We start from the raw sequence: 21,396 nt of genomic DNA on the forward strand, positions 1-21,396 counted from the left end.
AAACATTACAGTAACTGCGACGATACTCTGCTTCTGTTCAGCCAGACAGTTATTGTTACTGTGACGGTTGTACTATACACCACACAAAGCGGTTCATCTGCGGTCAGAGCTGAGGGTGTTCCTGCAGGGCTGACCTGTGTGTGTGCCGAGGGCGATGCCAGGGCGGTCATGTCAGGGTTGAACACAGAGGTCAGCTGGTTGAAGAAGTTCATCTGAACCTCCTTCTGTCGGAGCTCGGGGTTGACCGGGGACGGCAGCTCCTTCTGGTCCTCCACTGTAAACACAAATGCGCACACACACACACACACACACACAGCATCAAGATGGAGATTCCTGTCCGTGCAAGCATTCATCTGGAAACGCAGGATGACAAATCTCATCTGACAACAGTAGAGAAACAGGGATCTCCATCTGGCAGTCTGACACAAGTAAAAAAAGGTTAATAAACCCTGGGGAGACAAGACACTGTCTAGACTATTCCAAGTGCTCTGACCGTACAACACAAGCACAAAAGTGTCTCACAGCGGCCAGAATTTTCCTCCTGGCGACAACAAGTGAATTGAAACTAAAAAAGTACATGGCCCAAAAGGATCATATCTAAAATTAACAACATTTCCAAACTAGCAACATGTGTACCAATAAATGTCTCCATTATGTCACATTCCATCAGGTCTTGTAGTGGAAGCCAGACTTTCACCAAAAGAAAGACAAAACAAAACTGAGGCATGAAACAAACTGTAGTGCAAACTGCCCATCAAAAACAGGCAAGCGGGTCCATCCCATCTGTCCCCGTGCCACAGGCCAATATTTACCCATCATGCCTCTGTACTACTGAAACAGCGACGGACCAGGGAAGATCAGACTGCATGCACTCCAGTGGGTACACAGGGGAGAAAAAGACCCAAAAACAAGGGAAACGTCCCCTGACAAGAGGCAAGTGGTCCGGTCTCATTGAAACAGTGCTGCGGACAGGGATTCCTGTCTGCTGGAGCGCTGGAACTCTTCCCGTCCTGTGTGCAGGCTCTGCTGTGTCAGCCAGTATGGTGCATGAGGACGAGAGCACAGACAGCAAATGTACTGTGCACTGCACGATCGCCTGAACGTACCGCACACTGCACGACCGCACAAGCTGGGGGGGGGGGGGAGAGCACCCCCCAGCACCTACACACCCATCACACCTCTCTCCCAGCCCTGGTACATGCACTGACACAGGGACCCAACCGGGAGAGCACCCCCACACACACCCCAAACCCCGGCCCTGGAACATGTGCTGTCACAGGGACCCAACCGCCACGGTGCAGTTTCACACAAGGCCACAAAATCAAATTAAGCATTGAGAGTTAACCGCCTCTGTGTCGCTCGCACAACGTTCTTAGAAGGTCTCCGATTTTACACTTTGACTCTGCCTCAACAGCGACAGCCTTAGAAGAGACTAGAAGTTCTTATGCTCCGGAAACGAGACGCAAGGGAAAAACAAACAAACAAACGGATTAACCTTCTAAACGATGCCAGTCACCACGAGGGCACTGTTGGCATAATTAACTTCTCGAAAGAGCGCTCTCTGCCAAAGAGAAATGTTGTACGGCCTTCTACCTTCAAACGCGAGCATGGCCAGAACATTGTTTTGCTGTGATATCCACTGAATCACAGCTTCAACACCAGAAAAAATATGCACATAATATGCACATAAAGCAAACAAACAGGCTTCTTCCATGGTTACACTACATACTCATCTACTCATGTGATTAGCAGATGCCACCATCCAAGGCAACCCACATAACTTAAATTTTACATATTAACCATTTACACAGAACTGCCCACAGTTCACTCCTCAAAACCTCAAAAATGTGGCTACAGTACCTATACCTCTGCCATCCACTACACTTCCACACCAGGGCAACCAAACCTCAAATCAGAGCATAAAGCATTTTCAGAGGAGACACTTTTTCCCGGTGAGGCCTTACCATCGGAGAGTGTCTTGACGGTCTGGGGCAGTTTGGCAGACTTCATCATTGCAGTGAATGTGATGATCTCTGTCCGATCCAGGCGGCTGCAGCCAGTACAGAGACCCTTTATCAACAGGATCAGGTGCTTCTGCAGAGAGAGAGAGAGAGAGAGAGAGAGAGAGAGAGAGAGAGGAATAGGCAGGCGGGTATGACTAAGCGCATACTCTACCATTTACTGCCTGCAGAGACTCGGCTCACTCAAACGTGCAGAACAGGGGCCGAGTAACACCTTATACCAGTGTGACCTTACACCAATGCGACAATGCTGTATTTAATTTCAGAGCTAGTGCATGACGTATCATTACATAGCAACTGCACAGAAACACAGAAACAAATGTGGTAGTTTTTGTGGTTTGTATAATTGCAGTTTACCTAGATAAACTCCCCTCTTTATTCTAACCCAAGCCCCAACCTCAGATCTACCCCTCAAACCCTGAACCTTTCTACAACTGTAAATCTAACCACAGACAAACCCTAACTCTTTCAGTGCTTGCATGTATCAATGTCAAACTACATCTTGCAGCTTGCCATGCCAATGTACCAAGATGATTAACTGCAGTGTAGTGACATAGGTAAAATTCAGCTTATTAGAGACAGGTGCAGGGGACAGGTAGAGACCTCACCTGTGAAACTGCGCATGCCTCGTCCGGGTTCTCCAGTCGCAGCAATGAGAATTCAATCAATACTTTACAGGCTGCAGCTACCGACAGCAGCTGATTTCTGGGAACTGGGGTCGGGAGAGGCAGAGGAGAAGTAGTTTAGACCATCACCTTCCTCACTTATATCACATGCCTTCCACATTATCTAACCATTAAGTCTGCTTCGTTATTCTCAGAAGCTACTGTGGCGTCCATCTCCAGATGACAGAACTTTACTGTATTCTATGCATAAGTGGCGTTTATTCACAACTTAAAAACAGTAATGCGCAACCAGCCATGAGCCATGTCGTATTCCTGTGTCCCCCAGTAATATTTCTGTATGGGACGTCCCCTTTCTTTGAAAACAAAGTCGGCAGAACAGTTGAAAGAAAAAAAAAAAAATCAAACACTGCTGCAGTTTTCTGGTGAGTCTTGAGACATTGTTTATAGATGAGCAATGCATTGTGCAGGGAAGATATATTTACTTGTCAGCTGTCCCACTAGATGCAACTATAGCCACAGCAACTGACCGTCTGTCGTCACCCATGCAAAAACCAGCTTGTTCCTTATGCACAGTCCCATTTTGCATAATCTGATAAAGTGACGAATGCTGAACATCTAAGCTTTACAGGACAATTCCCGCCACGATGTTATACATGTATGTGCTGCTCCTCAGGGAATGCACAGGGAACAGTAATTTAGTGTTTTTACAAAGCAGTAAAAATGAGCACAGGTTGCTCAGAAACTCTTTGGTGGTCCCATAAACATAAATGCTGCCACCATAATGCCAAATAATTACAAATAATACTGTAACCCAAGCAGAATTCTGTTCCAAATACACACAATTTAAAGAGTGCGTGCAGGCAAGCCCTGCAAGCTCAACATTGGTAAGACTTCTCTTCTCGCATGTTTAATGAACCAGGCAGTGCCTCAGATTAAAGAAGGATGATCTTCTGTTGCTTTGAAGTAGGTGATTTAAAAACCTTTTATTAGGATTTGTAACCTGTCGTAAAATGTGAATATTACCCAAGTTCCACTTGCACACTGAGACTGAAAATATCAAACCTCTTCGATTACTTTATGAAAAGTTGCTAAATTTGCAACTGTGGACCATACTCATGCAGGCCAGGCTTACACTCAGTCTAAAACTACTGAATTGAGTTGAGTATCATCAGCTCACCTCTGTTACGCAAACCTGTTTGGTGCTTTGCACACATTTGCAACAGGTAATCATCACAGAGATGTACAATACTGCTGAGAGTTGGCATACAAACTACCCTTCAGTTTCCCCACAGTACCTTACTGAAGTCTGTTTTGCAAGTGTGATGAGGGTGTAAATCAAATACGTACTTTGTCCACAGACTGTGGTGATGTAATGTGCAGACAGAGCCACAAACGACGAGTAGAATGGCTCATACTGTTTGTCATGGTGAAGAATCTCAGAATCACTGCAACAAAACGGAAACACAAAAACATCATTAGCTGGTTTGTAACGTCTGCAAATCGATGCCACATGTTACACCTGGAGTACCTATAACCTACCACCACTAACGACTTTGCTTTGAAGTCAGCGCACATCTAAAAAGCTTTTCCGTATCACACTCTTGATGGCTGAAAACTGTAAGACACTCTGGACTTGAGCTTCAGTAAACTCCTCTCAATCTGTTTTGTCCCTTAGCTACAACTACTACATGTCCGTGCAACGAATTGGAAAGTCTGACGGTTTACATTTCTTTAAAAAATGCTTCACAAGGAGTACGAAATGCTTGCTGTATCAAATTCTATAAACATTACAAAGTGAAAGAAGAGCGACAATGGGTGTGTCATCGAGTGAGAAAATGAAACCTTCGCACATTCTTTCCAAACAGCCCACTGAATCACCACGCAGTAACGCGATCGGTGTCAGCCGCACGAAGAGCCAGCTAGCAATCTGAGCGGAACGATTCGCCTTAGCTAGTTAGTCTAGCTACCTACGAAAATCTTGCACTTGCGATGTACCTACCGGATAGCGGCCGTAAATACGACGGAATGGACTAACAAGTAATCATGACATCTTGCTCAGCATACAAGAGCTAACCACCTAGATGTTATAGTGCAATAGTCAGCGCTAAACAGCCAGCTGGCTAGCAAGCTAGCCTGCTAATGACATATCAAAACCAAGTGATTTCTTCTCAGCGGAGATATAAACTCAGCGTCTAGCTGTAACGTTAACAACACTCAAAGAATGAGAAAATTACAGTCACTGAATTACTTGTGACAACATTTTCCTATAATCAACGAGATAGGCAGCGACGCATTCGCAGTATCCGAGCCCGTGTAGCAGCTACCTAGTTAGCAAGCGCTAGTTCGCTCGTGTGTTGTTTAGCTAGCCAAGCTTACTAGCTACAGTATTGACTGTTGCTAACTAGGCATCAGCCCAATTTACACTGACAACATACTTCTAAGGAGGATTTGGTGATGTTATTATTTAAAAAACAAAACGTGACCATAACGGTATAGTTAGCAGCAATTTTTTTTAATGGTAGCATGTTTTCAACTTTAGATACAGAACCATGAACAGCAAAACCCATCGGCGATGACAGGTCCGCGTACGGGAAGCTCAGACGCTTTCCGTCTTTGCGTCCATCTATCCTTGTACACTTATTTTTACAGTCACGTTGAAATAACGCAATTAAACGTTTAACTCGGAGCATCGAGTGACCTGGGGGAGCCCAAACGACAGCGATTTTTTGCCGAGTAATGGGGATTTGCCTTTAATATATCAGCCCCCACCTCAGTTCGGCCTGATGATAAAGCAGATTCTTGTTTCAGGATCCACCGCCGAGCTCGGATTGAGTCGTTTCCCTGAGAGCTGAGTCCATGCGATCCACGGACAGGGCCGCATCTTACCTGTTTATGATGGATCCGACGAGCTGAGGTAGCTCTTTCGTCTCGAAAGCCGTGTACGAGGCTGATAAAAGCGGTCGCACAGCGGCAGTCCACTCGGGTTCTCCATCTCCTCCACTCGACGCCATCTTGAGATCCCGTATTAGACAACCTCCAGGAAGGAAATGAGGTTAATCACCAGCCACCAACATAACAGGAAGTGGCGTCACGCGAGCGATCACGACAGCACGATTACTGTAGCGGCTTTTTTGATGACGTCACTCTCACACGGTAGCTCGAATACTGTATATTTCAAATATGAAACTGCCTGTTCTCAAAAGTAATCGGTCAAAAATTCTATTTCTATCATGTGTTTGCCTTTATTTGTAAAGAAGGCATAGTGGTCACCCGTGAGAATAAATATGATTTATTCTATATGATTCTGTATTGTGTAACAAAACTGTTTGCCGAAATTTGGTCTCAACACAAAAACAAATTACAACAGAGCACCGTTTATATGTGGACAGATATTTAACAATAAGTCCCCCCCCCAAAAAAAAAAAATTGTCCTGCCATTGCAACTTTGCCACTATGCATACTTTCTTCTTGAATTAAAAAAAAAAGACAGGAGCCGTGAGATTTGGTCTTGCAGTGTGTTTACTTTTTAATCAGAACCATTTTAATTAAAACAAAGGCAGATGGTTGTGGAACATATATTTACCAATTAATGCCTGAAAAGAGGAGCCTGCAAACCTTTGTGGTCATTTCATGTTCTGTGCTTATTTAATACGTTGCTTCAGCTATGTTATAAATAAGAAAACGGGTGAACCTGAAGACCAACTCCACAATGTTCCCAGTTGCTAAATTCATTCTACATTCCCCAGATTGACTTGTTTTCTTTTAAATAACATAATACTGTAGTGTGTCTCTCACACACAATTATTACCATAAGGGGACAACCAGAACATGCATGTAGATTTTAATGAGCAGCATTTCCTTCAACAGAAAAAAAATAAAAATTCACAGGAAGCTGAATGTCAATCATTTTCAATTAGGCGTTTCATAAAAAATATGCCTGAAAGCCTACCTGCTTTTATACTAATTAATTCCTTTTTGCTAGCAATTTCATTAATCAAAACAATTTTACATAATAAATATTCTATACAAAGACCATTAGTAGCCAAACCTAGTTTAAATAAACCAGTAAAACAATTACTGTGTATCCAGTGCTTCAAAGACTTCTGTGACAAATTACATTGTTCATGTAAAAAGAATCTATTAAGACCCAGCCTTTCAAACCAACACCTAAAAAAACACAATTAAACCATTATGTTTAAATCTGAAATTTTGGGAAAATGTACAATTTATAATGTTATTGCACAATTCATAATGATGTGCAACTGAACAGGTCTTCAAGTACCTCTTTGTTTTCTGCCTCTTTTTCCTGAATCTGTGACCCCACCCCCATACACTCCCACCTGCACTCTGACCCAGAACGGAGCAACACAATACTGGCTACCCAAAATATGGAACAAAACAAAACAAAAAAATACAAAAATGGTTTATCAAGATGAAAAGGAAGCTGCTCCTAAAACATTCCATGATACACACAGCACAATAAACCTTTCTCATACCAGTCTGCAAACATCTGCACCGATCTAACGTGATCTGCAAGAAACCCCTCATGTGGAGTATATTAACCTGTGACTTGCGGGAAGTTGCTTCAGCTCACCCATTCACTTCCCATGTTAAACAGGAACATGGACTTCGTGAGCTCGCCCTGAAAGGCACAGTTTAAATGGAAAGACAGAGTAATTTAAGATCAGAACAAAACAAAAACCGGCAATAAAAAAGAACGCCAATTAAACCAGGACCGGAGCTTTAAGTTTCTTTGCCTTTTTGTCCCAACGGCCGATGGCATTTCACAGCCTTTCCTTCCATGTTGGTGGAGTTCAAGGATCCCCTGCATAGCTCTAGTTGCGAATCTAATCAGGACGCATCTCGTGGTCTAGCAAAGTGAGGCCGGGGTCCGTCGCCCCGCCGCCGTCGGGGGGCCGTCCGTGCATAGCGGGTCGAGGCCGGGTCGTCGGGCCGCAGGCGCGGTCCTTACCGCCATGCGCGATTTAGCAGCTTCACCTGCGCCAGTCGTTTGGAGATCATGGTGGCAAAAAACAGGCCAATCAGAACGCTGCTGATCAGCACGTAGTCGTAGTCATCCTTCAGCACGTCAAACTGCTTGGAGGGGTAGACGCGAGTCTGGTAAATGTCAAGACCATAGGCAACAACCTACAGGGAACAAGAGTTATATTATGAGGTCCCTGCACAGTAAACACACTTTTATGCAGAGACTGGTGTTTAACTGCATCTTACAGAGCACATTCTGCACTGTATGCTCTCCATCAGAAAACAACAACAGTGTCAATCCTTATGCTATAACAGGTCTTACCAAACATGTGGACTCCAGGCCAGAGGGGGCAGTGTAGATTCCTCTCACTCTTGATACAGTCTGATTGTAATTGACGAACCATTCTGTGCGTATCGGCAATTCTGGTGCGTAAGGTATGAGATTCTCCTCGCTGGAATACACAAGGAGTGAAATAATCTAATTATCATTAAACCTCTCACTTCCCATTGCACCATTCTTTGCATTAAAAGCCAAACTATAGCTGGATATAACGTCCATGATCTGGAATATCTTACACTTTTTATTGAAATGATATCAGTGCTCCAGCAGTTTATTTAGACTTTTTTCCAGGAACATAAAGGCGTGACGGGCTCCCATTCTGTCAGGGCGTAGCTGATCTACTACACAACAGCTTCTCTCTCGCTTCAGAAATTCACTGTGTCTTGTTTAAATGCATGTGGGCTAATCCTGCAATCATTACTGAGGATTTATACTGCTGAAGGCTGATTGACTAAAACCATCTGCACCTTGCACCTGTACGTTTAGTACTTCAGCACAAATTTGTTTGCGTTATTAGGCATGTTAAAACGTATTGATTTCAAAAATATATACTGGCTTTTTCAGGCTTCTGAGCAACACAAATGAGGTTTCTTTGTTAACTGACGGGTCAGCGAATGAGACCACAGCCGTGAGTGGGGTTTGGCAAAGAACTCACCGGCTCTGCTCTGAGAGAATCTCTGGTCTGCGTGGGTCCAGGAACATCTTAGGCAAGGAAAGAATGGCTCCCGATGGTAGCCCCACTGCAGACAAAACATACAGATAACAACTTCAAATACACAAGTTAATATATTTAAATGTTTAAACTTCAGAGACTCAGACATTTAGTATACTAAACATTTTATTTAAGACATATATAAAAGCCTCTCTTTTCTAATGTGGGTTTTTTTCAGCTACATATTCCTGATTTTATTAACCCCTCCCATGTCATTCTGGAACATCTTGTTTAGCTCTTTCATATTATATTTAATGTTATATTTTAGATTCTGTTTTATTGCTGAGTACTCTGGGTTTGTGAAAATCTGTTTTTTTTTTTTTTTATAAATGAAATGTATTATTTATTCAATATTCCCAAAGCTGTGGGCTGAAATAAAATGATGGAAAGCAACATCCGTCGTAAAGCAGCTACATGAATCAGTCAAATTTGCGCTGGATGTATGCGGACAACTCCTTAGTGCGAGGAGATGTCCAGCAAACCCCCACCCCCCCCCCACCCCCACGAGCCCTGACAGAGAGGCACTGACCCAGGAGGTGCCGGCTGGTGATGCCCTTCTCAGTGAGGGTGGCCTCCATGGTGCTGATGGGGGAGGGGAAGATGTAGGACTGCTGCAGCACCTGAGGGAGGTGCGGTCGGTCCAGAGAGCTGAACACTGTGCTGTTGTACAGCTCCGTCCCCTCAAACAGCTCCAGCACGGAGAACTCATTCCTGCGAGACTTGGTGTTCCAGTACTCGTACTGAGAGGAACGGAGACAGGGCAAAACTCGTGTCAAGTAAGTAACAGCACTATTCTCACACTTACTAAGGAATTCACTCGATTAAATCATTCACCTGACCATGTATAGTCTAAGACACTGTTTTTCAATCCTACTCCTGGAGCCCCCCTGTCCTGCATATCTTCTATCTATCTTTGCTCCAAACACACCTGATTGAAATTACTAACATGCTCTTGATTAAATCAGGTGTGCTCAGCTAATCAAAAGTGCCACTGATGAGTTCAGTAAGGTAGGTGGAGCAGGGAAAGATGGAAAACGTGCAGAGCAGGGCAGCCCCAGGAGCAGGATTGAGAATCAGTGGTCTAAGATATTTGGGGCAGTAAATGTGGTGTCTTTATCTTAACATTTTAAAAAACTACATGAAACGCAGCTAAAACTCAGGGACGTTACTCAAAGCTATAGTTCAACGAATTAAATACAGCTAAAGAAGATCACAATAACAATGAAAATCCTCAAAGCCCTGTACGAACATCACCAGTTCAGGTAATCTGAATCTCATACTCCCTCTTTCATTCAAGGTTTTGGCAGTCAGTAATGTGCACACTCAGTAACAGTTGGTATTAATGGTCATTACGACTGACCAGCAACAGTCACTAATGAGTTTTTTCCCCATGATGCTCACCACCACCCAGTTCTCCGAGTGCACACAGCGGACGGGACCACGGGCCTTCCTCTGCACCGCCTCGTGGATGATGCGGCCGGTCACGCCATCCACCAGGAAGATCCCCACAAAGCTGCGCTCCTGGTGCAAGTCTGTGCTCTCCGTCACCACCGCCAGCAGGTTAGGGTTCAGGTACTGAAATGCGTAAGCGCACACACACAGACATGTGCTTGGACCTTTGTAGCTCAAACATTTTAATATATAAATCGCAATGCATAAAAGTCTTTGATCTAAATTCATCATTAGCATCATTATCCCATACTACCTTAACAAGGAACTGCACTCTTGAAAGTTCTTGCTGCTTTAACTTATTCTAAAAATAAATGCTCTGTGGCTTCAGATACCATACTGTATCTGTGGCAGACATTAGGGCAGCGATGGGTTCATCCTGTTCTATGGCTACCTTGTAAAGCACACTTCGGTCCCCCATGACACGCCCCTGAGAGTGGACGTGCTCATTGGCTCTCTTCCCTTTCACTGCCACGATCCTCTGCACCTCCGTGGGGATGACCACCTCCCAGATCAGCTCAGTGGACAGGTCCTGGGAGAGATTACATTACATTACATTTAGCAAATACTCTTATCCAGAGCGACTTACATAGGTTATGATTTTAAATATACATATTACCCATTTATACAGCTGGATATTTACTGAGGCAATTCTGGGTTAAGTACCTTACCCAAGGGTGCAACAGCAGTGCTGGGTTGGAATTGAACCAGCAACCTTTTGGCTATGAGTCCTGCTCCTTAACCACTGTGCAACACTGCCGCCCCAAGATTAAACTAAGCAAACACAGGCATCACAGGACCTCTGACACAGAGCCACGACAGCTCCAAAGCAGTCAGGCTTGCCTTGCGCAGACGGAAGCCCGACAGTCGTCCCTGACTGGAGTCCACCAGGTAGAAGAATATGGAAGACGCCACCTCCTGCAGCAGCTGCAGCACATGCTTTGTGGAGGGGAAGGCGGTGACCTGCCGGGAGCACAATATTCCCATAGGTGCATGTTTGACAGCACTAGAGATTTAGGAAGGAAGACAGCACCCCCTCATACCCTGAGCGCCTGGTTAGAGGTTCCTCACCTTGTACTGATCATCGATCAGCAGCAGGACCTTGGCGTAGTCCTGATCCATGAGGGGCAGGAGCAGAGACTGGAGCACCGGCCGTGGCAGGACAGGCGGAGTGATGTGGCTCTTCTTCCCGAAGATGGGATTAAAAACGTGCAGGGAGCCCAGTCCTGTCTCCTAGAGATACAAACACACCTTCATGCCATTTTCTGTGTCTCAATCGTTTTCCCCCAAAGGAGCAAGATCCACCAAAATGCCAAGGATTTAACTCTAGAATGTCACATCCTCTACTGTCTCAAAACACTCTGCGACGTCAGGGGCTAAACCAAACAGCGCCAGATTACAGCCTGGCTTTAAGGGTTCTCGGAAAGGTTGGCCGGAGCGCGCTACCTTGTCCTTGATGAGCAGGGTGCATTGTGGGGGATGGGGGAAATGGGCGGTCGTCCTCTGCACCATCAGTTTGAAGGCAGCGTTGGGCTGGACATTTTGCAGGTAGTGCTTCCACAGCACGGTCCCTGACTTGCTGTCGATGCCAAAGAGCTGAACCAGAAAAGAGCACTAGTCACTCTGTGGGCTCAGGGTGCATGAAATTTGCATAGAGGATAAAGTAAAGAAAGCACTCACGATTTAAGCATAGAAGATAAAAGCTTGCTGGCACTTCAAGCTTTTAGAGTGGCATAAGCTCAGTGCAAGACATGCTAGACACTGGCAGTGGTTTTACAACCTACAACGCCACGTACTCCCCTTGTGGCCATGTTTCCCCACAATCGCACTGTATTCCAAGGATCGCACTAATGATTTGTACTTCTGCAGTTAATTGCATAACTTTATTGAATGCACTACTTGTAAGACGTTCTGGATAAGAGCACCTGCCAAATGAATAAGTGTAAAATGTATGTGTTTTGGCCATCTTCAGATTCTGAACATACTATTACCAAGGTCTCCATTCACACTTTGTACTGCTCAGCTAAATCCCGTTTCACTCCACAGCAGTCAGTGGGATTCATGACCAAACACAGCAACACTCACTCCAGGAGTCCACAGGGTACCTGGCTGCCTAAAATGTCTGTGCGTTCCTTGTCCATACTTCTGCCAGAGTATATATTCAGAGTAATAATTAGACTCGAGGAATCCTATGAGATGGCTGCCAAATCATAACACATACCAACTGTTCAACATGGTAGCGGAAAAGACAACATGGGAAGCAGGCTGTTTGGCATGTGCCAGAGGATCATGATGATATTGACCTGTTCTCATCATTTTGTTTACCCCCTGTACCTTCCACATTTCCATTGCCTTTGAACGCCAGTTTGATGTTTATGTCTGCAAAAACATTTAATCCCCATTCCATTTGAATTCTAGCAGTACATGTGAACACACCCCGAGAAAGCAAATACTGTCCTATCCAATTCTGCAAGGACATGGTCTTCATCAAATGGACCTCTGACTAAGTGGCAGAGCTCGTCATTGTACAGATCACCCAAAGCCAGCCAGTTAGCTGTGTACTCCACCACCTCACCTTCCCAGAGGCGGTCACCATCACCATCATCTTCTGCAGGTTGAACTCGTCCCGGGCCAGGGTCTCGATGGTCACCTCGTTCTTCACCTGGCTGCGGGGTTTGCGGGCATCGTAGAAGAGCTTCCACAGGTGTGCGATCCAGGCCTGCAGCAGGATGAGCTGTGACGACAGGCGCTTCAGGACCATGGGGAGCAGCCCGTCTGTAGAGCACAGGGGAAGGGGGGGGTGTCAGGGAAGGGGTGCAGCCTCGCCTCATTACCTGATCCATTCAGGTGTCTTATCAGTATCATACCCCAGATGTCCCTGAAGACGCTCCATCTGACGGCTCAATTACACACGCTGCTTCTAAATGTGCCAGACATTTTTATTGTGAATCACACTTCTCAAGTAATTACTCCAGTGTTATGACTTCTGCATTATTTTTAAATGGCACTGATTGGTTATAAGCATATCATCTGCTAAAATTCTGTAAATAATTGCACTGAAATTGATTGCTAGTGATGAGTATTGTTATTTTCCAGGTTTAATAGCTTCCATTGTGGTGTGAAACTGTTTTATACTAAAAGGTATTGTTCTCCGTGTGGCCAGATCGTTTCACCGACCATCGTCTTGTGGAGGCGCTCAAAGGCTACATCCTCATTTGACACCAAGAAAGAGCAAAAACTAAGATGTTCAGTCAATCGTCACCAGTACGGACACAAACACGGGCTCCAGGGATCGTGTGATCAATGAATCATTATTACAACAAATTATTACTGGCATTTAGCAGAAACTCTTAACCAGAGCGACCCACATACGTTACAGTTTTTTTTACGTTACCCATTTTATACAGCTGATACAGCTGGATATTTACTGAGGCAATTCTGGGTTAAGTACCTTGCCCAAGGGTACAGCAGCAGTGCCCCAGCAGAGAACTGAACAGGCAACCTTTCGGTTACGAGTCCTGCTCCTTAAGACTATGCTAAAATGAATCATTCTGCTGTAGTATTCTACATAAACTAATTCTACATAAACACACATACACAAACAGGACACATTCACTGCAGGCATATAGATAAGGAGAGGAAGAGGGGACGCATTTCACAGAGGCCCGTCACTTTACCTTGAATGGCTGGATCCAAGCGCAGCGTTGAGAAAAAGCAAAGAAAAAAATACATAAGCCAGAGACATAAGTGAGAGACGAGGTGAGGAAGACTACCGTTGGAGGTGAAGATAGACAGATGGAGGGATGGCATGAGGACATGAAGCACATATTTCACAGCAAGCACAAAAAGCACATACTCCAGGAATCAGTATACATAAACGCAAACAATGTCCTACAAGAGCCACTAACCCAACCCTCACCTGTACACAAAACTCAGCCTCAAATCCATAACCTTTGCCAAAATTTCAAACCAAAACAAAATGATGATGGAAATGGATTTAAGTGATGTTACAGGCAAATGTTAGAAAGTCAACAATGCAACTAAAAAACTAGATCTATACAAACTGGGGAAAAAAAAAAAAAAAAAAAATCAGCCCTGGTTCATCTCCTTGTTCCTTGACTCCATATTCCCCCCTCTGTGGTGAACTTTACCAGCTTTCTTGCCAAACTCCCCCTCCAGTTCTGCCTGTGTCCCTGTGAGTGGCAGGTCCACCATCTCCATGGTAACCACCTCGGCCAGAGCCTCTTCCCTGGTCCACAGAACCCGGCCTGCAGAAGGAAATATCCCGTAATCAATCCAAAATCCTAAACAAGCGCCTAGCGTGTTACTCTGAGCAGGGATACATGACAGATAAACTGTGCGACTAAGCTTTTTGATAACCCTGGACAGAGTGTCATTTCCTGGTCAACCTTTTCCTGTGACCATTTGATGACATATAAATGTTGTGTAATAAAGTAAATATAAGTAAAAAAAGTAATATGGGGGATCTGAGGACACCCTGATGTCATCGGCCACACACTGTTACATTGTTATGTTCTTTGCTCATCGCTGGATACATAGCTATGAGCAAAGAACAACAGAAGAGCAGGGCGTTGTCTGGGATTTGAACCCGCAAGGACAGTCGTCTGACCTCTGTGCCACACTCACCGGGCTGCTGCAGGAAGGTGAGGGCGTGGTCCTCGCTTTGCACCAGGACCCTGTAGCCCACAGAGTCGTCCTTCTTCAGAAAAGCGTGGACGTGCAGCTGCAATGCAGACACACCTGTTACACCCACGCCTACTGCGCAGCTCTGACATCACCCTGAGACAACACGGACAGCTGCGTTTCCACGGCACACCACAGATTACAGTTCTACCAGCCATCACCCTTCTCAAATCCACTGACTGCGCCGCAGCTTCTGTGACAGCCAACAACCTCTTGTGCATAATCTAGTACTGTAGGCAAGATTTCAATCAAGTGGCGTAAGGGCATCTCCCCTGCCACACTGACCCTGAGGGGCTTTCCTCCGTTGGGGTCCAGGTGAAAGATCACAGACGTGTCCAGCAGTCTCCGCCCAGAGTCAGCCGAGAACAGAGTGATGCTGCAGGCCTATTGGGAGGGCGTAGGTTTCAACATGTCAGACGTACTACAAACGACATTACTCAACAAAGATGCTGTCAGGATTGTTGTGCTTTTGGATGACAATATAAGGCTCTGCACTACAAGCCAAAATATGACCTGGTACAGATTTAAATAAATGACTCGTCTATTGCCATTCACGTATACTAAAACTATTTGGGAAAGCACAAGTTCAAATCCATCTTAAATATCAACAAGCTGGCAAAACTGACCGTGTCATTTACAGGTGACATGACAGCAGCAACAGTCTTCTCCCCAGTTGTTGCAAAAGAGACCAGGATAGCCTGTAACAGTGGCATAACCTCTGCTTATTCAGTTGCATTGTTTAAAAACACATTGTTAATTTACTGACATGTTTAACAGGTAATAAAAGACTGTATTTACGTATACCAATCATCACTACTTGGCGACAACACTGGAGGTATAATGAAAACTAAATGCAAAGACTCAGTGCAGTGAAGATCACTAGTCAACAATTATCAACAACACCACTTTTTCAGACACTGAACACTCTTCACAGGGACCGCAGGCATGGGAGGGTCCACAATACCGGTTGGAAGTTCCTCAATGGACTAATGATGCCATCTTTCAGCTGCAGCAGGATGTGGTGATCTGGGCCCAATCTGAGGAAGAACTCGGAAAGAGGAGAACGAGCTGGGTGGGGCTGAGTGGACACCAGAACCGGCTGGAACCCGGCCGCTACCTCCAGACCCAGGGACTGCAGAGGACAAAGGAGCCAGGGAGCTACAGTCATGGCATGGTCAAAGAAACAGCAGCACAAATCCGGACAGAAACCTGCAGTCGACGGGCTGTACCTGGAGGAGGATCTGGTTCATCTCTGCTGGCTCCTCAGACTGCAGGGGAAGGGTGTAGAGGGACACAGAGTCCACACACATGAGCACACCGGTCCCCACAACCACACAGCTGGATAGACTGGACAGCCAGGGAGCTTCCACTGAAGTCTGAGGACGACACAATCACAGGCAATCCCACCCACGGGAACTTAGACGCCCAAGTGATAATGTTAACATTGCACATTTGTCTTTTTGTTTTTCCGGAAGTGTTGGGTGGGGCAGGGGGGGGGGGGGGGGGGGGGGTTGAAGTGACACCTGTTTCATGATCTCGCCGTCCTCAATGTTGTACGCAACGATGGCAAGGTGAGAGTGAGGGACGACTCCCAACACGTAGACCTCTCCACTGCCTCCAGAGTACACAGCCTGGTACTGCACGGTGTCACTGTGGGTCACATGATATCATATGGCAGGGTATTCTAACCGTACAATGAGTCCAGACTCCACAGCGAGAACAGGGCCCCTCTAAGTAATAAAAGTTTCTATGAATTTTTCTAATGAAAAAAGTCCCAATAGTTTTATAATACCATTACAGGCTTCACAACCCAGTTAGATAAATTCTTGTAAAGTATCTCATTCGCATTATGAAGTAATGGTCCTGATATCCTCCTTGTTTAAGGATCACTGGATGAAAATCGTGCAGAAGAACTGCAAGTATACTTCCAAGCAGGGCTCCAAAGTTGAGCTGAAATGTTTTGACAAGGTGTCTGGAGTGGCTATAGATTCCTCCACTGGAGGATCCTTTGACTTGAAGGTTAGACCTCAGCAGGTTTTCTCCCTACCTGTCAGGAAGGTTCTCTACCCACTTCTGATGGCCATTGGAGAGATAGTGGAGGGAAATTGCGCTTTTCTTCAACACAGAAACATACTTCACAGAGTCCTGCATCCCAACGAGCCCAGCAGACTGGAAGCTGAGGAACAGAAGGGCCCTTACACATCACACAGCATTTGACATAATTATAGACTTGCTCAGCAGATGCCCTTATCCACTGGGACATACAGAATTCAGTAAAATTCACTTAAGTAACTTTATTAAAGGTGCAACAGCCATGCCCCACTCAAGAGTCATTTCTGCAACTTTCTGGCTACAGGTACCTGTGAAACTAAAGACTGTCACTTTGTCTGCGGAGCCCCTGCCATTTCTAACGAACGCACCTGCCAGTGTCGAGCACCACCTCCCAGTTCAGGCCACCGATGTTGGTCTCCCACGACCGTAGCAACCGCCCGTTCCCCACCACCATCACAGCATCTGAAAGGGACGAACAGCAACACAGTGTCACCAGACACTCACCTCAGCAACAGCAAGCGCTAGCATGTACTGGCAGAGCTCCATTACAGCAGATTTTGTTTTGAATATCCATTCCACATCGTTGTTTGGTTGAACGGGAGGTCTTGGTAGAACCCTGAATGTCTCCAGCTTACCCTGTCCATGGACCAGCAGGATGTCAATGTGTCCTTCCGGGCCGGCTTTGTCCACCTGTCTCCAGACTGAGGAAGAGATCGAAAGAAACATTTATTCTGAAGGGGACTTGCCCTCACCACCCTGGCACTAAGACCTGGGGGAAAAATCCAGTTAAGTCCCTGCTCAGAAGAACACTCTGAAGTCAAATTCCAAAACTTTTCAACTGTCAACTTTCAACTGTTTCTATGCAACTAAACCAAGGCTGTGGATGAGCAAGGCATACGATCATGAACCACACAGTAACCTCTGTGATAGGTTTTAAGAGGTGAGAAGCACGTCATGTCACTACTTACAAAGATCTCCAGTCCTGGAGTTGAGGGAAGCAATGATATTTTTCTCAGTAGCAAGCAGCAGCTTTTTGGATGCCTGTGAAGGGGCATCGAAATATGCAAAGCGAACCTCTCCGACATACTGCTGTCTCCTGAAATATAAAAGTCAAACACGGTAGGAGTTAGAACAACCACAGTGAGAAAATGAAGTCGAATCTCGGTGGCGGCTTTAGATGATTATATCTGATGTGTCAAAATATTTTGCTAAATGGATAACTTGCACGTGTAACCGACATGGCTAACTTCATAGCTACATTTGCATCTCTAAATGATGTCACGGTAGTTAGCTGTATAGCTTTGCTACATGAATAGCCTACACCACATCGTTCAGCTAAACTCCTCATACTTCGGTATGAAAACTACTGTCGATCAGTTGGAGCAGTCGAGGAAATGTAGCTAACTAGTTGGGACCATCATGTTCAAGGAACCTAGGCAGACTCTAACGTTAGCTATCTCTAACTGGTAAGGGACCAAACCAAGTCCTACAGCTAAGTAGCTACATTTCAATGAATAAGTAAAAATGTGTAGATTGTTAGTTAATACCATAGCTCGCTAGCTAAAAATCTGCCAAAAAATAGCGAGCTAGCCACTGATCATGACCAACCTCGACAAAGCGAAGGACACAGTCGGGAAGATCTGCTAAAGGGTGCAGCTAACAGCTAGTTAGCTGACTAGGGACTAGCTAGGGACGCCGGCATTGACAGTCGTGCCTCTTTCTGTCTCTGAAGACTTTACCTTCTGATTATCAAACAGTTAAGCAACTTGCATGTACTTTCCTTGTGGAGACATACTCACCAGTCAAACTTCCCAACCTGGTCTTCAAAAACAGCGGAAGAAAAATAAAATAAATGAAAGAAAAGCGTAACCCAAGCCGAAAAATTAGCCATACTGCGACGGACAAATTCAATCCTCCAATGGCCCATAATGCCCTAGCAACAAGGACCTGGTTTAAAAGAACGTCTCACAAATGCCTGCCTTTACGGTCACTGGGAAAAAATGAAATTGGTTTTCTTTAGCCGTTAATAAAATCTAATATTCAACTGTTACTAGTTTTTGTTTGGTATTCAATATACGTGTCGTTCGCGTCAGGCGGTGTGTGGGCTATCTAATTTCTTGCAGGACCTGGGTTATACTATCAGAGATCATTCACGACTAGCGAGACGATATTTTTCCTCTGGTAGGAAGTTCCGGTAATTGTTCCTGTTATTTATTTAGTAAAACTTTGCCTTTTGTTTATTAACATCCCCCGTTGAGGAGACTTTCGTTTATACCATGCCAGAAACACAATTTTCAGTGCATCTTCAATATAATGTACTTCTGGTAATATTTGCAAGACGCCACTCGGAGAAAAGAGCTTGCTGAAAAAAGATATATTGTCTTTTGCGCTTGGGAGGACATGATTCCAAAGCCAGTCGTTCGAGAGTGAGATAGTTACAACTGTAATGATTAATATATCCCTTATGCACAGAAAAAACTTTTTATCTTTTTCGCATTTCCATAGTCTTTATCCTGGTAAGTTTCACGGCGGCTTGTAAACAGAAGAAACTTGCAGTCCCGCCACCTGCTCTTCAAAAAATACGGACCAACTGTGAACTATAAATGCTACCGGTAACTTCTGCGGGGTGCCGAAATGGTGTAGTAAGAAACGGGAGGCTTTGTTATTCGTGTATTTTGAATCTGCATTTATTCAAGAGCTTGCTAAGATAGATTCTGACGTGAAAATAATTGTTAATGCAACATGAAGCAAAATATCTGTTCTTGAATGGGTTCATTATTACTGTAGTTTAAAAAAAACCCTGAAATGACCCTATGGAAACACGTTAAAGTGGGAATCTGCTGAAGTTGTTCTCATTGTTGAAAAGCTCAGTTGGTTCTGATTACAAACTAGACCATTAATATTTAGACTCAATGCCAATATATGGAAACATATGCATTTGAAAAGTAATGTCAGTAGCATTTTTGTCTTGGTAGGTAAATGAGTGCTATATCATTCATAAGTACGTTAGAAATTACTCGTTCGATTTGGCGCCGTGCCTTGTTTCAGTAAATAAGAAGTGGCAGACGGTTTACATTTCGATTTACTTCACTTACTTCAACACATATAGTGTCTCATTTTGCTGATGAACAATGGAACTTGGTTTATGTGGAGGTCTGGGTGAGGAAAGGTATCTTTCCAAAGATTTCTGAAATATGGCTTTCGGTGCTCAAGGTCTCCAGGTAGTGTCCCGAAGACACTATTTTCTGCTGGCCAGTAGATGTCAGTAGAATACAGTATTATTTAAGCATTTAAACTGTTCTGGGATTTGAATAGATTGTTAGAAAATACGGTTTTGGTGTTGACAGGTATGTTAATGTTTTATGCTGTTTTAATGAATATTTTATTTTTAAATAAAAAAAACTATTTTGTTACATATATTTAGTATTATAGCCCTATAGACCAATAATGCTAATTAACCAAATTAGTAACGACATGATGTGATAATTAAATGTAAGACTTTTGGTCATAAAAGTAATTGAATTGAATTTATGACTCCGCATACAAAATTGAATTAATTTACATGTTTTCATTTTTATATTTTTACATTTTTATATTTACTTTTATACTGGAGCCAGCAAGTGTACTGTAAATTTACTGTCTGGTATCTTTCGGTACAGATCACCAAACGTACCACTTAAAACATGTGGTGCCATCCTTAATTGGAATAGCAGTTGATGGCTACAAGTGAAATGCTTTGGTAAAATATCAGGGTTTCATAAGCTACTCTAACGTTCACTCTAATGAGGTGTGTCACTCTTGTGAGTGATACATCTTCTGTTCTATTATAACTGTGGTCAGTTGAATGTTACGATATGTGAATAATTACAGTTACTATGTCAGCGCCTGCTAGAATACTTGAGTCTACAATAAAGGCTGAGCACTTACCATACACTCTTGAAGTTTACAATGAGCATGCATGGATGCACACTTCCACACATGGAAGCTCCTGTCTGTTAGCTACATATGGAAACAATCAAGGTTTTGTCAATTGCTCACCCATTTGAAGACAGATGTTAATTTTACAATACGGCTTTCAAAGCATTGCATTTTTGACCCTGGGATGGTTAAAAAGTATTCCGAAGAGGCTATATTGACACGAATTATCTGAGACCATTTATACACCACATATGATGTTCTGAAGTGTGAACAGACTCTCTTGTGATGCTGTTTGATGACACCCAAAATACAAGGAGCAATATTACCAAAAAATCTAATAATTTATTAGAATAAATAAAATACAGCCTTGACCACACAGCCAAACTGCTCTAACAAGGGTGTACGCTACAGCTACACACACCTGTGTTTAATAAAGCATCTGATTTGGCAGGTCTAACTTGAAATAAAGTTGGTCAAGTGAGTTCTCTGTTGTTAAGCCAGTAAATTTAAATCCATTTTAAGCCACAAAGTTACACATTTCTCAGATTTTGCGGGACAGGTGAAGGCCCCTCCTTCACGCCTTCCTTA

At 44.2% G+C, this 21,396-nt stretch overlaps 2 protein-coding genes across 10 annotated transcripts in view; both read right to left on the reverse strand.

The window, feature by feature from the left end:
- Nucleotides 1–5,658, reverse strand: part of ubr4 (ubiquitin protein ligase E3 component n-recognin 4) — a 61,958-nt gene extending 56,300 nt beyond the window's left edge. For all 8 annotated transcript variants that reach the window (XM_036533518.1, XM_036533517.1, XM_036533513.1 and 5 more), the window contains exons 1-5: nt 5,534–5,658; nt 3,995–4,092; nt 2,630–2,733; nt 1,965–2,094; nt 135–274 (exon numbers count right to left, since the gene is read on the reverse strand). In XM_036533518.1, the coding sequence (XP_036389411.1) occupies nt 135–274; nt 1,965–2,094; nt 2,630–2,733; nt 3,995–4,092; nt 5,534–5,658 (597 nt within the window). The remainder of the gene's footprint in view (nt 1–134; nt 275–1,964; nt 2,095–2,629; nt 2,734–3,994; nt 4,093–5,533) is intronic.
- Nucleotides 5,659–6,731: 1,073 nt separating this feature from the next.
- emc1 (ER membrane protein complex subunit 1) lies at nt 6,732–18,787 on the reverse strand. Of its 2 annotated transcripts, XM_036533019.1 has the most exons (23): nt 18,690–18,787; nt 17,859–17,986; nt 17,526–17,591; nt 17,259–17,352; nt 16,886–17,014; nt 16,362–16,488; nt 16,068–16,214; nt 15,803–15,970; nt 15,465–15,536; nt 15,124–15,222; nt 14,782–14,878; nt 14,286–14,402; nt 13,812–13,820; nt 12,710–12,909; nt 11,581–11,730; nt 11,206–11,367; nt 10,978–11,097; nt 10,529–10,666; nt 10,087–10,260; nt 9,215–9,425; nt 8,629–8,713; nt 7,956–8,085; nt 6,732–7,795 (listed from the first exon to the last, which is right to left on the reverse strand). In XM_036533019.1, the coding sequence occupies exons 1-23, from the start codon at nt 18,779–18,781 to the stop codon at nt 7,616–7,618; spliced, it is 2,895 nt and encodes a 964-aa protein (XP_036388912.1). In that variant the 5' UTR covers nt 18,782–18,787; the 3' UTR covers nt 6,732–7,615. The 2 variants fall into 2 exon arrangements, with proteins under 2 accessions (XP_036388912.1, XP_036388913.1); XM_036533020.1 differs by lacking the exon at nt 13,812–13,820.
- Nucleotides 18,788–21,396: the final 2,609 nt, after the last annotated feature.

This window comes from Megalops cyprinoides, chromosome 7 (genome assembly GCF_013368585.1).
Source record: "Megalops cyprinoides isolate fMegCyp1 chromosome 7, fMegCyp1.pri, whole genome shotgun sequence".
In the NCBI taxonomy this organism is placed as follows: Eukaryota; Metazoa; Chordata; class Actinopteri; order Elopiformes; family Megalopidae; genus Megalops; species Megalops cyprinoides.